The 17,781-nt window shown below is 36.3% G+C and overlaps 2 protein-coding genes across 3 annotated transcripts; both read left to right on the plus strand.

Moving 5' to 3' along the window:
- The first annotated feature begins 417 nt into the window (after positions 1-417).
- LOC106079294 (uncharacterized) lies at positions 418-12,838 on the plus strand. Of its 2 annotated transcripts, none has more exons than XM_056016911.1 (9): positions 418-578; positions 2,538-2,706; positions 4,032-4,174; positions 4,960-5,079; positions 7,240-7,353; positions 7,882-8,034; positions 8,991-9,199; positions 10,321-10,479; positions 12,620-12,838. In XM_056016911.1, exons 1-9 carry the CDS (start codon positions 569-571, stop codon positions 12,794-12,796), a joined length of 1,254 nt encoding a protein of 417 aa, XP_055872886.1. In that variant the 5' UTR covers positions 418-568; the 3' UTR covers positions 12,797-12,838. The 2 variants fall into 2 exon arrangements, with proteins under 2 accessions (XP_055872886.1, XP_055872885.1); XM_056016910.1 differs by lacking the exon at positions 418-578 and adding an exon at positions 747-870.
- A 2,693-nt stretch (positions 12,839-15,531) lies between these two features.
- On the plus strand, positions 15,532-16,758 carry LOC129924011 (uncharacterized protein in mobD 3'region-like). Its single transcript, XM_056017601.1, has one exon. It carries the CDS (start codon positions 15,532-15,534, stop codon positions 16,756-16,758), a length of 1,227 nt encoding a protein of 408 aa, XP_055873576.1.
- The last annotated feature ends 1,023 nt before the right edge of the window (positions 16,759-17,781 follow it).

Consider the following 17,781-nt stretch of genomic DNA (forward strand, 5'->3'; position numbering starts at 1 on the left):
AGCGGGTCTTTCTAAATAGAGTCAAACGTCTATGTCGAAGAAATTACAATGTGCAGGGTGGAAACATTAACAAAAATGATAGTTTCAGAAAGAGAAAGGGAACAGTTCGTCAATGCACTAAATGGCGAGCCATAAGTAATCACGTATGAATATCGTTAAAATGTGGCTCGTGTATTGAAATTTCCACAAAAAAAAAAAAAAAATCAGGCCATAATAATTAAACAATATAAAAATCAACGGGCGTAGCCGGTGTGTAAAATAGTATTATTTAAACACAATGTTTTGATAAGAATTATCACACAAAAAAGTAAGTAAACATTGCAAAAGTTTGGTGATTGCGTGACTATAAATTATTTAGCTATTATAGGCCTATAATCTCTCATATGGTCTAGGTCTGACATTGTAGGTTGAGGACTGTTATATGACCATACCTGTGGTTCATAGTGGTCCATAAAGCCTAGCCGCCTCATCAGCCTGCATGTAATCTGTGCAAGTTGATTGACATAACCTGACCTAGATCTGGATAAGTAACTTTGTGGCAGCTCAAAGCGTGTGACGCTGCATCAGAATGGAACCTTGTAAGTCGTTTTGTTCTTAATATCAAGAAGAAAATCTAGTTTTTGATCTGGTTTTCCGTAGAATTAATTAATTCATAATTTTCACACTGTAAAAGCCAGCGAAACTTTTAAAAATATTTTTACGAAATATGGATTTGATGTTGGGTACCTATAATTAACTAGATCTATAATAGGCTAGAAAAAAAATCTTTGATTGATCATTGAGTCTTGACCTTTCAACTCCCATTAGTCCCATTCTTGATCAGTTTTACATTCTCATATAGCCTAGAGCCTATGATATTTCGAGTACCGAGTAAGTAGATCTAGATCTAGATTCTATAAGTTACTATAACTTAAGACTTAAGTGTCACTTAACTTAACGTCTTAAGACACTTAAACTTAAGTCACTTAAGTATTACTTAGATTTGTAAATTGATTGATTTGGGTACCATGAAAATGATGAATTGAAACGTCCATCATATGATCATTTAGATCTATAGGCCTAATCATTATTATACTTATACTTATAGTAACTTATAGTTATAGTTATAGGCATTAATCATTATACATTTAATGGAGTGATTAATAAATTAATTATAAATGATTGATTTAAAATTTAATCATTATTAGAGCGCAGAGGCCTATTACTTAGTATTATTTTTAGAACACTTAGTCTTAACTTGGTCTAAGTACCGTGTGTGAATATAATATAATAGAGTCTAGACTTACTTCTTAGTTAGTTAGTATAGGGACTATAGGCTGGCCCAGTTGGGGCCCTTACTGGGCCCAAAATCTTTGCTATCAGGGATTAGCTTAAAGATCTAATCTACTGACTCTAGACTCTATTATAGTGTCTGTCTAGTACTGTGTAGTATGACTCAGTTTGACTTATAAATGACAAATGACACTTATTTTGATCTCCCCAAAATCTGATGATTATAAAAAATGTTTACCTAGGCCTAGAGGGTAAAGCCATGCTATAACCAAGTCTTCTTGAGTTTTGTAAAGGAAAAGTACCCTGGTTCAAGAAAAAAAATGGAACAAATTAGGATTAGGAAGACATTAGTCATTACTGACATTAGAAAATGAACAGACTCTATACTGAAAGAGACAGTAAGATGGCAGTAATCAGACAGTATTAAACAGTCGTTACAGTTACTTACAACAGTGGTGCCTCAAAGATCCATGGGCAAGATGTTTCCTAAAGCATAGTTAAAGGTTATTTGATATAAATGCATAGGCCTATATAGAAGCCATAAACAGTAATAAACAGCTCTGCAAAGGTCTTTATCTGCAGCTGTGCAGATTAGGCCAGATCCGACCATATTTAACAAGAGAGTCAACAAAAACGCTAGCTGTGACATTCATACTCTCCCGCCTTGACTACTGCAACGCCATGCTAGCAGGTATACCTGATGACAAAATAGCCAAGCTGCAACGTATACAGAACAACGCCGCTCGAATAGTCCTTAAAAAAACTCGACAAGATTCTGCTACTAAGCTCTTGCGCACGCTCCATTGGCTTCCTGTGAAAGCGAGAATCGATTACAAGGTCGCCACACTTTGTCATCAGTGTATATATAACAATGAGATGCCCTTGTACCTTAGCGAACTGATTACTCCATATATGTTCCCCAGAGAGCCCTGCGCTCAATGGACTCAACGCTTTTAGTAGTGCCACGTTTCTCCCTCAAAAGCTACGGTCTGCGTGCTTTTTCAGTTCACGGACCAAAGGTTTGGAACTCACTCCCCATCGATCTCAGACACCATGCTACACCACTTTTAAGAAGAACATTAAGACCTATCTGTTTAAAACTTTTTTAGATTAATTGTCATTTTAGCTCTCGTGTTTTTTGTTTGTAATGTTATTACAGCGCCTTGAGCCTACATTTTGTTTGTTAACAGCGCTTTATAAATAAATTATTATTATTAATACAGGATGAAAATTAATTCATTTTGCTTATGATTGCTTCAAATTAGATCCAGGAAATGTAACTCTGTCATATAAATTGAATACTGAGGGACTCGAAACAGTAAAATTTGGTAAAGAAATAAAAGAAAAAGAGTTTCTCTTAGATCCAGATATTTGTTTTCTAAATCATGGCAGCTATGGGACAGTTCCTCGGCGCATTGCAGATCTTCAGGTCAAGTAAGCTGTCATTTTATTACATCATATTTTTTCAAGTCATAATCACAATTTCAATGACCTTTTTTTTTAAAAAAAAATAATTAATTGAATGAATTCATGCCAACTACATATATATATTAGCCTAAACCCTGGCTCATTCATCACTTATCAGGTACTTGGGGGCACTAAAAAAATGTTCATGCAGTTGGATAACTAAGCCTTTTTCACGTAAAGAAATGACCATCTGTCAGCTTTCCTAATTAGCTTTTGTCTCATTCCATTAGGTTTTAACGTTCCCCTTTCAGACCTTGCGATCTATAGGGCAGATGATGGTAAGGTCATCTGTTTCTTTGGCCAACGGTTAAAGAGCAGAGTGTCTTGTGGCCAGCATAAGTTGGGTGAACGCAGGGGCACCCTAAAGATCCCAAAATTCAAAATCACAGTCTTCACCGAGATTCAAACCTAGGGCCCCAGGTTCAGAAGCCAAGCACTTAACCACTCAGCCACTGCGCTCTCCATTAAGTGTATAGAGGCTAAATACTAACGATAAACAAAATAATGCTTCCTTTTTTTTTTCTGATTTGAATTGGGAAAAAAAGTTCCCGTCAAAATAAACAACATTTATACCAACTATCTTAGAAGAGGGCAGATATCAGCTGCAACAAACAGGTAACAAAGAGTACATGTGTTAGAGGTTAGAAGTAGTTGTAGAGCATGAAAAATCAGAATGTTCCATGGGAGAAACACGGTACATGTATGATGTGAGGTCTAAATTATAGATAAGGGTATAACTATGGACTGTTACATAGGAGGCTCAATGGAAATAGCTACTATAATTCACTTCTTTATCAAAAGCCCGACTAAGACAGTAGCTTGAAAACACCCCTAGAGAAAGAAAACTATATAAAGAGCTCCCTGATTTGGAAACCACTGCACAGTTCATCTCATATATTGGTCTAGTCATCTGAACGCTGCAACATAATGAGAACGAGGAAGAACTTTCCAAAAGTGTTTGTATGTGGGAAGGGAGTTCTAATGCAGGCTATTAAATTGAAGAATGTTCCGGTAAAAATTGAAGATATGCCAACTATTTCAAAGTAGTGATTATATATAAGGCAGCTGTTAAATTTTGTAACATTTTTGAAACATTAAAATAATTTGTGGGTTTTACTAAAAAAAAATCTTTAAAAAAAAATGGGATTTAAGTTACAGCTATTATGTATGAAAAGTTAAAAATATTTTCAGTCTTTTTTGTTCTCTATAGCCTTATCTCCCTTTTTATAATATTAAGAAGAGTACTTATTTATATCACATTGAGCTGAGTTGTGCCCCTGATATTATTCTAGATACAACTTGGAAAGAGAGAAACACCCTGATTTCTGGTTTAGGCTAAACTGCAAACAATATGTAGACCAGAGTCGCCAGACTGTTGCAGACTTTATTGGAGCAGACGTTGAGAATGTTATGCTAGTTTGTAATTCTACTACAGGTACTAGTACTTATCTCTTTCTTCTTATTTCATTGTTATGTCTATTGACTTGGGCTCTGAGGCTGCATGTTGCCTGCTTAAAGTCCAAAAAGTCTAGTGGGTCTGTTGAGAGTTGACAAACCAAAATAAAAATCGCAAATTTAAAAAAAAGAAAAGAATCACTAACTTGTCAAGTGCTTCCATTGTTATTGTTAAAGTAATTATCAATGAGATAGACAGACCAATATTATTATTATTATTATTATAGCTTTTATATAGCGCTACTTTCATGCTTATAGCATGCTCAGAGCGCTTTTGGTCCAATCTCATTTGTGGACCGGTGGGGGGGGAGGGGGTATCTAGGAGTTGGTTTTCCGTGCTGCCTTTAGGCGCTCAGTGAACACAACTCTGCCCGAGTCGGGTGTCGAACCTCGAGCCCCCTTCTAGGTAGCCAAGACAAGTTCAAGCGCACTTGGCTTCTCGACCACGCTTCAAAGCTAATACTTATATGATGATTATATTCTTTATTGCAAACAATGGAATTGCTATACAATATCCAAGCTATGCTTCTAAAAGAACAAAAAAATGTTGCAGGTCTGAACAAAGACAATGTTCTTGTTAGAGGTGATACAATTATGCCTTGATTTATCAAACTAACTTATTTCAAAGTCACTGTTACTTTTAAGTTCTTCTAAGTAATGTGATGAAATACATTGTAGTCTGAAGGATTGAACAGTCATAATAGACTATAAATATATAATGAACTAATCAAAACCCAACATTATAATTTTTTACTTAAATTTCAGCTTTAAATACAGCGTTGAAATCCTTTCCTTTCAAATCTGGAGATGCAGTTCTAGATACAACCCTAACTTATGGTGCCATTTATAGGTTGTGTAAAGATTTTACATCTAGGATCAGACCAGGTAGGTATGTTTATTTCTTTATTTAGTATTTAGAGTGTTCTTTAGAAACCTTTAGGATTTCTATAGACAAATATTTAATACTAACTTGCAAGGCCCAGTAGGTCTATCCTGAGTTATCTATGAAATCTTGAAGAAATCAGAGACATCTAAATCTCATATAGGATGTGATTCATTGAAATCCCATTGAATTAATTATACAGAGAAAATGGTGAAGTCTTTTTTTTGTTCCTGAACTTTTGGTCAATAACCTTTTCCTTACCATTTTTAAAACATGTTCAGTTATTAAATAAATTCTGGGTCTGTGTGGTCACATGTAATACTACTCATCCTAAATCCTTGAAATTGCAAGTATTGTTTTGTATTCTCATTGTTTATTTTGGTTGACCATGGTCACAGGATAGACAGCCACAGCAGGAGCCTAAAAATAAATTACCCTTGATTGAATCCATCCATCCCAGTGGCGCTACAGCCCATGGAGGGCTCTGGCCTGCTTTAGCACATCCTTCCATTCAGATCTCTCCTGGGCCTTTCGTCTCCACGCCCTAACCCCAAGCTGCTTCAGATCTGCTTCCACGTCATCTATCCATCGCATTCGGGGTCTGCCTTTGGGTCGCCTGCCTTTTGGTTTTTGCCTGTATACGATTTTCGCCCCTCTGTTGTCTGACATTCTTTCAAGGTGACCTGCCCAACGTAGTCTGTTCTTTTTTATTTCGTTCACTATTGGTGGGTCTTCATATAATTGATATAACTCATGGTTAGTGCGTGTCCTCCACCCTGTTTCATCCTGTATGGCACCATAGATTTTCCTAAGGATTTTTCTTTCCCAAGTGTTAAGTAAATTTTCAGATGTCTTTGTCAGTGTCCAGGTCTCACTTCCATACATTGCTGCTGGTCTTATTATAGTTTTGTATATTATTTTCTTGGTTTTACTTGAAATCATTTTGCTCTTAAGTAGATGGTGGGTGCTATAAAATGCCCAGTTGCCTGCTGCTATTCTTTCCTTTATTTCTGTTAGTAGGTCATTTTTGAAATTAATAGTACTTCCTAGATATTTGAAAGTTTGGACGTTTTCAAATTCGTGGTCTTTGATTTTGATATTTTGTCCCTCTGTTTGATTGTCTCTTGTCATTGTGATGTACTTGGTTTTACTGTCATTGACCTCAAGTCCTGCTGGTCGAGATGCTTCTTCTAGTTGTATGAAGGCTCTAGCGATGTCAGAGGTTTCTTTACCCAATAAGGCAATGTCATCGGCATAAGCAAGGTATTGTAGAGGTTGGCTGTATATCGTCCCTGTTGGTTGTGGACCCATGTTTTCTCTCCTGAAGTAGTTAGTAATAGTTCCCCTTGTGTTTATGTGTATATTTCTTATAACTCTCTCCAGTGTTAAATTGAAAAGCATGCAGGAAAGTGCGTCTCCTTGTCTTAATCCTCGTTTAATCCTAAATTCCCGTGAGTGTTCTCCTTGTATTATGACTTTGCTTTTTGAGTTGTTTAATGTCATATGTATAAGTCTTGTCAGCTTATTGGGTATTCCAAAATCCTGTAGTGTGTCATATAGGTATTTCCTTCTGATACTGTCATAAGCCATTTTATAGTCTATAAAGAGTTGGTGGATTGGTATGTTGTATTCATGGCACCCTTGATTGAAGCCAAACTGGATAGTCTAGATGGGTCTTGTACCTCCACCTTCGCCATGGCAGATGGAACTAGGCATTGCTGAGTTGTGACCCCCCAAAAATGAATGTTTTTAAATGATCATTTAGTATGATGGAAGACCTTTGGACAGAGGAGTCAGTGAAAAGTCAATCTCTCTGAGGAGTCAGTGAAAAGTCAACCTCTCAGAGGAGTCAGTGAAAAGTCACTCTCTCAGAGGAGTTAGTGAAAAGTCAATCTCTCATTCCTGACCATAGGTAAAAATCTTTTTGTTACGGATTTCAAGGGTCTTTTTTTGGGACACTCCACACAGCTAGCCCTTGTAAGAAACATGTGATGGCAAAGAACTGCCTTTCTTTATCGATCCAAAACTCGTTTGATTAGCACACATTGTTTTCTTTGTTTGTAATAAGGGCATAACATCTTTGAATTATGTGAATTGCAGCTCAACAAACAATTATGTTGCATTTCTGAAATATATTTTTTTCTTTGTTACACCCATTGCAGATGTGGAAAGAGTCAATCTAGAAATAGAGTTTCCCATTGCAAGTGAAGATGACATTATTGAGAAATATGAAGAGATCTTTAAGAAACACCCAAACATTAAAGTGGCTATTATAGGTAAATTAAAAAAAAAACACATATTTTTTTTTTTAAACACTGTGATGATTGCTACTAGAATAACATTTTCTAGTTTTGAAAGACTTACATGCCAATGATAATAAAAAACAATCTCTCTCGTACTATGAGAACAAAAAATCTCTCTACGTCATTTTATGTCTCATGGGATTAAATTTTCCCTTCACAACTTTTCATGTGACTAAAGAGGCCAATCCATGATACAATTCTATGGTTGGGAATCTGTTATTATCAGACAATGTAGCATTTTCACCCTTCTTTCTAATTCTAATTTATATGCAGTAGGACGTTGATTATCCTGATATTGAAATATTATAAACAGTCCATTTCACCAACTAAATAAAGAAAATTCATATGGGGGTATTGCGCTGTAAGTAAACATTAAATTCAAGGAAAATATACAGTGGAGCAAAGTGTTATGCATAGCAGTCTAACTAATTACCTATCTGTTTGATTGTTAGAATTCTAGGAACTCAAGGTCCATAACTTTGCCATTTGTTTTCCTTCCAGACCATATAACTAGTCCTACATCGATTGTCATGCCAGTGAAAAGGCTAGTGGAACTTTGTCACAACAAGGGCATTGTGGTCTTCATTGATGGAGCGCACTGTATTGGTCACCTTCCTTTGGACATGCAAGACCTCGGGGCAGATATTTACACATGTAAGTTCTACCCTAAATTGTTATGTGAATTTACATTGTAATAAATAAAGTTTAGAGAACTGTTTCAAAATAATACTAGGGGAAATATTAGATTGCAATACTTTGTAGACATCTTTCTTTTTTAACAGTTAAAAGCATCACAGAGTGTCATAGCAAGTAGTTAGGTGTGAATAGCGTTGCGAGGTAGTTGCTTTCACTTTATTATTTTAACTTTTTCGTAATCCTCCACTTGCTTAATATCCTGAATAACACTTTGTGTATGCCCTCAAGGCCAGTTGATTGATTGGTATTCTTACTTATTGGTTAAAGCAATTTATTATTTGTTGGGCCATGAATTAGTTATCCTCCTGACGTCATTCTTCTGTGATACTCTGCCTAGTTAATACTCTTTTCAAGAAGAATCGCTTTTTTTTTTCAGTTAGTAGTGAAGACGTTTAAAAACATTTCCTTTCTATAACCATACAGTGGCACTACAGCCCATGGAGGTCTCTGGCCTGCTTCAACACATCCCTCCATTCATATCTCTCCTGGGCCCTTCGTCTCCATGCCCTGACCCCAAGCTGTTGTAGATCTGCCAACATCAATCCATCGCATTTCTATAACCAACAAACCTTATTATGCAGCATATCTACATACTTTAGACCTTAATTAAAAATTCTTTAAATTGGCGACGGAAAATAGCTTTAGCTACAATAGAGTTCATATTAATATTAATCATCAATTCCATGACTTTGCACCTGCTTTACTTCTTAGGCCACTGGTAGATTTTTTTTCTGCACTTTGATTCTGTTAAAGGCAAGACAGACACTGAGCAGAGCTAAATGAAAGGAAATTGAAGTTTATCAAATGGTTATCATACCAGACCTCTTACATAACTGTCTACATGATTTACATAATCAAGGAGGAAAACTGTTTCAACACATTCAGTTTTTAGTTTTGTTTTTCATCATCTGCAGGCAATCTGCACAAGTGGACTTATGCCCCCAGAGGGGCAGCTGTTCTGTGGTTTGACAGTAAGCATGCTGGTTGGATTAATCCTCCAAACACTTCCTGGAGGATCGGAGAAACTTTGGATTGCCAGTTCTTTGATCAAGGTACCAGAGACCATGTCCCTACTATTTGTGCTAGACATGGTTTGGAGTTTTACGAAGCTATTGGAGGAATGGTGAGAAACGTTTTCTTTTAAATTAATAATTGCACTTTCATTAGTTTCATTAACATTTTTCTTTGCTAGAACTTAAGTCAAACTCTTTTTCTCAATTTGCGTGTTGATTCTCTATTAGCACACTATCACTAAGTGTTGTTATTTTTTCCTGGACTTTACCAGTCTTCAGGATGTGCTTCTATTTGGGCCTCAGATGTGTGTCCAGTGGCCTTCATGAGAGTTTTTGATCTTTCAAGACCATCGCCTGCCATCCACTTTCTTCTATGCCATTGAGGTCAGAATGGTGCCTGATTTGATCTTCATAGTGCATTTGGGGGTCACCTCTACAATGCCATCATCCTTTGAGCTTTTTATAAAAGATTGCCTTTAGCATGTGATCAACCTTAATGTCCATTCATTTAGATAGGCTCCTCATGAGAATAAACACATTCAATACATTCAATTTAGTTGTAAAAAATGTTGCTACTTACTTCCCTTAAATATCCCCCAGCAGACAATGGCTTTGTTTGCATCAGATGAGACAAAAATATGCTGGTCGCAACTGGTTTTTACGCCATGTGAACCACTGGACATATTCTTAATCTTTGGAATTGAAGACATTGCCATTATTTATTATATAAACTATGTAGGCCTAAGTGAGCTTGTGATTTACTGGTCATGCATTATAGAACTCAAAGTTGTATTGCAGCAAATATCAATTTTTATTGATTGGTGTATTTCAATATATAACTTTGATTCAGTATACACATTATACAAGTCAGCCATAATAATAAATATAAATTGCAGGGAGATAATTTGGGCTACATTAAGTCCCACAACATCAGCTCTTAAATTTCTGTTCTGTTGTTACAGATAAAAAAATAAAATACAGTAGACATTAATTACTAATAATAATAACAGAGACTTTGTGTTTATACAAGTAGACATAGAAGACTATCCTCTTTTATTACGTCACATCCTACTTTCTCACAAAACATTCACAATTAACAATGACGCAATATAGACATATTAGCATAATTTCTGCTCTTATAAAAGATGTATATTTACTTATCACACTCAATATCTTCAGTATTTAAAGTAACTGTTTCTCTAGCAAGTACATTTTGGTCTTCATTCACCAGACTAAGATCATACAGTATACTTCATCTTTAGCAGACCAGGTTAAAGATTTGTTTATAAAGGAGCTGGGATTTGAACCACTATCTATACCACAAGCCCTGGAAGCCCCGAATATGAGACTAGTTAAGCTGCCTCCATTTTCAAAATTTCCTTGCACAGAGGTAACAAACTTTCACTCTTATCATAGATACTGGAATTTAAATCTATTATCATATTTATTAAAGTGTTTTTTTCTTATAACCTAGCCCTTAACTATGTGCTGGGATTGCTGATGCCATTGTTTACTCTTTCATTACCTTGTTTCCTTTTGTCTGGCCAGAAATTTATCAAGTGTTCCTTTCCTTCCTATCTTCTTCCTATTATTATCCTCTTTGCTTATTCCTGTTATTGTGCCTGTTTTTTTTTAATTCATAAAATTTTTTAAATTGTAAGTTTATATCTTTATCAAGATTAAAGCAAATCTTTTTTTCCCCATGTCATGTGTATTTAGTATCACCTTCCTTTAAAGGTTCCCTGACAAAAAAACTAAAGAAAATAGCGCTGATAAAATAGCAAAAAATACTTTAGATGTCGTAAAATATTAATAAAGTCAATTTTTTTTTTATATTAATTTTATCATTATTTTTCAGTCATGTTGTAGGAAACACTTTAGATATCCTAAAATATAAATATGCAAACTTTATGCAAGAATTATAATATGGCTAACACAACTAATTTCAAAATACATCATTTATACACATTCCAATAGTGCACTTCAAAAACATGCAAAGATACTTCAGTACTTGTCAGAAATTACACACACACACACAAACTTTCACAAAGTTAAATTGCATGCAATAAAGTTAAGTAAGTAACAGAACTTGTTTCTGTATATTGACAGTATAGCTGCAAAACATCAGTTAAGTTGGAGGTTTACTTCATTCTCCAGCATTGTACCTCAGAATCTTGTTCTCAGTGTTCTCCTGTTCTCTGAGGAAGTGCGAGATTAACTTGTAGACATTGCGTGATGACCATCAATAGACAGCAGAAATGCATGGTGCCATCCCTGCACTGAATTGTTTGTTCGTGCAGATTGTCCTGTGCCCGATCTCTTAATTAACATTCCAAAATGTTATCGGAAATTTAGGAGTCACTCTGCGGTTTTGTCTCTGGTGACCAATATAGTTTTCCTCCCAATGGTCATACAAAATTCCCTATAACACATGGTCTACATCATTTAGTTCTTCGAAGGCACTATTTACAGATAAAAAATGTGATCGCCAACTTAACTAATCCTGACACATCTAAAAGTTTGCCAATGCTGAGATGCCCTGGTTTTATCAAAGAGATGCTGCAGATAATCAATATTTCTGATTATACTATAAAACGCATGTGTAACACATAATTATCACATACCTTACCCTTGAAAGGGGGTCACCACATTTCAAAAATATATTTATAGCAAGTTATGCATTGTAAAACATTGGTGAAAAAGGAAAATGAGATACTATTTTAAAGTAATCTCTTTTTCTCCAAATATGGCATACTTTTAGATCTCTTAATATTGAAGAAGACATAGAGGCCTCAACGGAAAATTCTGCCCAGAACCCTCCCTTACTAAAATCCGGTACTTTTATATTCATCATTTATAATTCCTCGCTATTTTGTCAGGAAATTTCCCGCTATTTTTTCAGGTCACAGGGGTCACCTCTTTTAAATGATATACTATTAACCATGATGCATCAGTTTTATGCTTTATGTTCATAGTGTGCTATAAAAAACTAAAACTACTACTGAGAATCTGATTGCATCATAGCATGTATTGTGCTTTAGGGGGCAGTTTCTATTGATCTTTGAAAACAGTACCGATATTAATTGTTTTTTTTAAGTAATAAAATACAATATTTTTTTTTGTCCATAGATTTTCCAGCTATATAAAAAAAGTTTTTAAAGACCTATATAATTTGTTAAATAAAATACTTGTAAACTTAGGCTTAATTGAAATAATTGTGTATATGTTTGTAGGCCTTTAGAACCACTATTTTTTTTTAATCAGATGAGATTTTTGCTTTGCCAGCATTGCAAGGTGGGGTGTCTTTCCATTTGGGTGACATTTTGTCCTTAGGAAGACTTGCCTCTTTCCTATAAAATCAGCCTCGAGCTATATAATTTAAATGAAAAAAAAACAACAACATTTATTTGTCTGGGTCTTTGTGTTTTTTATCCTTTCTTTTACTGTTTATTTCTGAAGGATATTCAAGTTTTAATATCTATAAGGTTTGAAATTTGAGGACTATAATAAATTTCTTTTTGTCTGAACAGGAAGGTTCTGTTGCCCTTCAGAAGGCCATTTTCGGAGGTACAAATGTATTTGGTGTATTGGTGCTAGTGAAGACAGACATCTACTTGCGATTCTCAGTACAAGTGTACAATGACATAGATGACTTCAAAGAGTTTATCAAGATTTATCGAGACTTTCTACGCAAGCTTTCAGAATAAGGATTTCTAGTCATTAGGAGAATAAAGCTTAGATTGTAATCATCTATGTGTTGAAATTATTCTGAGTGTGTGAGTGGGATGCAGTTATGTCATGATTTATAATTAAGACGAAATAAATGTTTGCTGTCTCATGTTTATCAATCCATCCATCCCAGTGGCGCCATAGCCCTCCATGGGGTCTGGCCTGCCTAGTCACATCCATCCATTCAGTCCTGAGCCTTTCATTTTCATCTCCACACCCGAACCCTAAGCTGTTGACTGTGCTTTGTCCGGGAGGTGGGGTTGTCTACAAAGATCTGATTTTTGAATTGTGAACGTATAATATTTACATAAGATTTTTACCAAATGATTAAATTTTTACTACCTTTACTATTTTAACTGTTATTAGACCTTGTTTTTAATGATTTAACTGTATAGAATTTAGCCCTTGTTATGTAAAGGAAGAGTGATCCTTAAAGGATTACGGGCACGACATGGCCTAAATTGTGCCAATGTGCCTAAACTCAAAATTCAAACTCCCTAAGCTGTTGTAGCTCTGCCTCCACATTCTTGATCCATCATATTTGTACTCTGCCTTTTGGGTCACCTGCCTTTAGTTTTTGCTGGTATACGATTTTTACTCCTCTGTTTATGACATTCTATTAAGATGGCCTGCCCAACGTATTCTGCTAACTTGTCTGTCTGAATGGTAAAGCACTTGGCCTTAAAACTGGAGGGTTCCGGGTTTGAATCTCAGTAAAGACTTGGATTTTAAATTTCAGGATTTTTTTTTCATGCCCCTGAGTCCACAACCTTAGTCAGGGAAGTAAAGCGGTGGGTCATTGTGCTGGCCTGATGACATCATTGTTAACTGTCTGCCATAGAAACAGATGAACTCTTCATCAAATGCTCTATAAATTGCAAATTTTGAAAATGAAAACTTAAAAATAAAATCTTTCTAAAGGTGTTGAAAAATTATAACAGTCAAACTATAGTTTTCGCCATGTGACAAACGAGCTAGTAATTCTTTTCTCAGCGATATTCACCAGCTGTTAAATTGTAGGAAAATTGTTAGAACCATTTTTGAGATCTGAGGTACGCATCCGGGTCACTGAAGGTTCAATGAGTTCTGACTAATAGAGGTATTTTAAAAATAAAAATACTTTAAAATAAAATAGAAAGCTCACACGCCTTAACTCGAACCCAGCATCCACTGTGCTAGTGAAGTGCTTATGGAAATGGAAGATTGTATAGTTATATATTGTTTGTTTCAAATTGATTTTTAAAGCGGCGACCTTTAAAAAATGACTTCTACAACTTCAATCGAGATACCAAACAACGTAATAAATTACCAATTGTTGATTAACTCCTTGTTTAATTTTTAGTGGCCCCCAAAAGGGGAAAAGACGCTATTAGTTTTGTGTGGCCTGTCTGTCCGTCCGTCCTGTTTAAATCTCGTTAACTAGAAAAGATAGGGAAAATCCGACATCACAATATTTTAAACCATTCAGAGTTCTGATGCAACGGCTACTTTTTTCTTTTCTGAAAGCGAAAAATCTAATTTTTTAAATCACTTATGCAAGCAGTTTTTTCATAACAAATACACCAAGTTACAACTATTCACTATTAATAGTAACAAACACTTGAGGGTCTTTATTAGTGCAGTCGCTTATATAACATATTTGTAACATATTTATGCAAACGGTTGTAGATTTTTAGTCAAAAAATAAAAAAAAAAAAATGTTTATTGTTAAGTTATGTAAGTTCTGTTATACCAATTACTATATTTACACACTAAATTTTTTTACTATTTTGGAAAGAGAAAAAATCTCTTTAATATGCATATAAGTCAGACATAATTTAAAACAACAATTAATAGGTAGTATTTCATATTCTTGTGTGAACTGTAGTATTACTATTCTGTAGAAGAACTAACGAAAGAAAAAAAATTGAATAAGAGATTGGCCCTTAACAAAACAATTAGATCAATTAGATATTCATTATAAGACATCAGTTAGGCCAGGTTCACATCTAACTTCACATTCACTTTCACCTATCCTTTGGTCTGCTGGGGCACCACACAAGATCTGTTAACCTTTTTTTCTCCATTATTTTCTGTCTTTGATAGAATTTCATTCTGATAATATTGAAACCTGCCTTTTTAGCTGCCTGACCGATTTTCAGTTTGTGTTTCCACACAAACTGTTTTTGTAACCTTGTTCTTTTAGATGCTTATACAACAAATATAAATATATCAGAAAAGCCGTGCACAAATAACGGACTAGCTAGATGATAATGAGCTTAATTTCTAATAGTAAATTTTATATAGAGAGCTTTCTAACAGTGTCAGTATTAAAAAGTAGTTAAGGTTATAATATCAAGAGAAATGGAAATCTACATAAGCTTCATAGTAAAGTATTGTGTTTTGTATCCTACAAGTTGTATATAACTGATAACTGAATATAACTATTGTGTATATAACTGAATATAACTATTGTGTATACAGCTAAATGCTGAGGTTCAAATTAAATGGTATAGAAAATTGTTGATTAAGATTCCAGGAGAAAACAAACGAAATTTATATTGTTGCTCTTTCACTGTTCGGTAAACAGATGGGTCACGATAGTCAGGAATAAAAACTGGGATTGTTTGGACAGGGCTCATTGGGAACTTTGGAGGAGGTACGCAGACAAGGTAGGCCAAGACAATATATTTAAGGTACCGGTATGCACAAAGTAGACAAGGTAGGCGCAGACATGGAAGGTGCTGATAAGGTAGGCTCAGTCATGGTAGACGCAGACATGAAAGGTGCTAACAAGGTAGGCTCAGTCATGGTAGACGCAGACATGAAAGGTGCTGATAAGGTAGGCTCAGTCATGGTAGACGCAGACATGGAAGGTGCTAACAAGGTAGGCTCAGTCAAGGTAGACGCAGACATGGAAGGTGCTGACGAGGTAGGCTCAGTCATGGTAGACGCAGACATGGAAGGTGCTGACGAGGTAGGCTCAGTCATGGTAGATGCAGACATGGAAGGTGCTAACAAGATAGGCTCAGTCAAGGTAGACGCAGACATGGAAGGTGCTGACGAGGTAGGCTCAGTCAAGGTAGACGCAGACATGGAAGGTGCTAACGAGGTAGGCTCAGTCAAGGTAGACGCAGACATGGAAGGTGCTGACGAGGTAGGCTCAGTCAAGGTAGACGCAGACATGGAAGGTGCTAACAAGGTAGGCTCAGTCAAGGTAGACGCAGACATGGAAGGTGCTAACAAGGTAGGCTCAGTCAAGGTAGACGCAGACATGGAAGGTGCTGACGAGGTAGGCTCAGTCAAGGTAGACGCAGACATGGAAGGTGCTGACGAGGTAGGCTCAGTCAAGGTAGACGCAGACATGGAAGGTGCTGACGAGGTAGGCTCAGTCAAGGTAGACGCAGACATGGAAGGTGCTAACAAGGTAGGCTCAGTCAAGGTAGATGCAGACATGGAAGGTGCTGACGAGGTAGGCTCAGTCATGGTAGACGCAGACATGGAAGGTGCTAACAAGGTAGGCTCAGTCAAGGTAGACACAGACATGGAAGGTGCTGATGAGGTAGGCTCAGTCATGGTTGACGCAGACATGGAAGGTGCTAATAAAGTAGGCTCAGTCAAGGTAGACGCAGACATGGAAGGTGCTGACAAGATAGGCTCAGTAATGGTAAACGCAGACATGGAAGGTGCTGACGAGGTAGGCTCAGTCATGGTAGACGCAGACATCGAAGGTGCTGACGAGGTAGGCTCAGTCAAGGTAGACACAGACATGGAAGGTGCTGATGAGGTAGGCTCAGTCATGGTTGACGCAGACATGGAAGGTGCTAATAAAGTAGGCTCAGTCAAGGTAGACGCAGACATGGAAGGTGCTGACAAGATAGGCTCAGTAATGGTAAACGCAGACATGGAAGGTGCTGACGAGGTAGGCTCAGTCAAGGTAGACGCAGACAAGGTAGCCTGAGAAAACGTTGAATGTTACACACCGTGAGGGTTTAAAAAAAAAAAGTGTGGATGGCTTCTGGCCAAGAGGAGTGGAAAACTTTTGTTGCGCTCTTAATCAAAGCACCCTCAAGTCAATGGTGAAATGAAATTATGAAGACGATAAAAAGCAGTTGTAATTTCTTAGCAGTAACGGACGGGGGAGGATGAGTTGAGAGTTAATCCCGCACTTCTTATTCGCCACCTCATCTCCAGTCGATGCGTTAGCTTTGACTAAATGTCATCGCAAACAAACTAATCTCTTTTTAGTTGACCACATTATCCCATCCTCTTTTCATACAGATTAACAGTAGACATTCAAAAAAAATATATTTATATGACACCTTTCAGTTCTAAGGTTCTTCTTTCGTACTTAGCATTGACATAGACAAGTAGGCTTATTGGCTTTATCATCCAAGAATTACTGGACCTGTTTTTTTTTTTTAAAGCGAACTTATTGGACTTATGAACTTAAAAATTTAGTTATGTTCTCAAAGGGAATGATCCTACGTTCGGTTTTTATCAGCCCTATACTCATTTGATTATGATGATGGACAATGGTTATGCTTGCACTGGATGTGGCAAGATATGTAGGTCACAGCTGAGTCTGCGTAGGCAAGGGAAATACCGCATTCATCATAAATATTCGGACTCGAAGACAAGCCTTATTATAATAATATTCTTAATAAAAATACAAACAAGGGCTAAAGCTGTATAGTGGACATTAAAGATAGTAGATGTTACCAACTGAACATACCGTTGGGCTTGCTGGCATGATTGTCATCGTTGCCCCGATGCCCGATAAAAAGTAGGAGGTAACTCTAGCGTGTTTTCGCTACGGGTGATCTCCCAGTTTCTCCGATTGGTTTAAGGAAAAGAGACAATCTATCTTATCTTATCTTACCTTATCTTATCTTATCTTATACAGACATAACTTCAAAAAAAGAAGATGATTACGTCCTACGCGTCATGCATTTAGTCATGCATATTAACCAATGACTTAAAT

Source organism: Biomphalaria glabrata, chromosome 18, assembly GCF_947242115.1.
Source record: "Biomphalaria glabrata chromosome 18, xgBioGlab47.1, whole genome shotgun sequence".
Taxonomy (NCBI): Eukaryota; Metazoa; Mollusca; class Gastropoda; family Planorbidae; genus Biomphalaria; species Biomphalaria glabrata.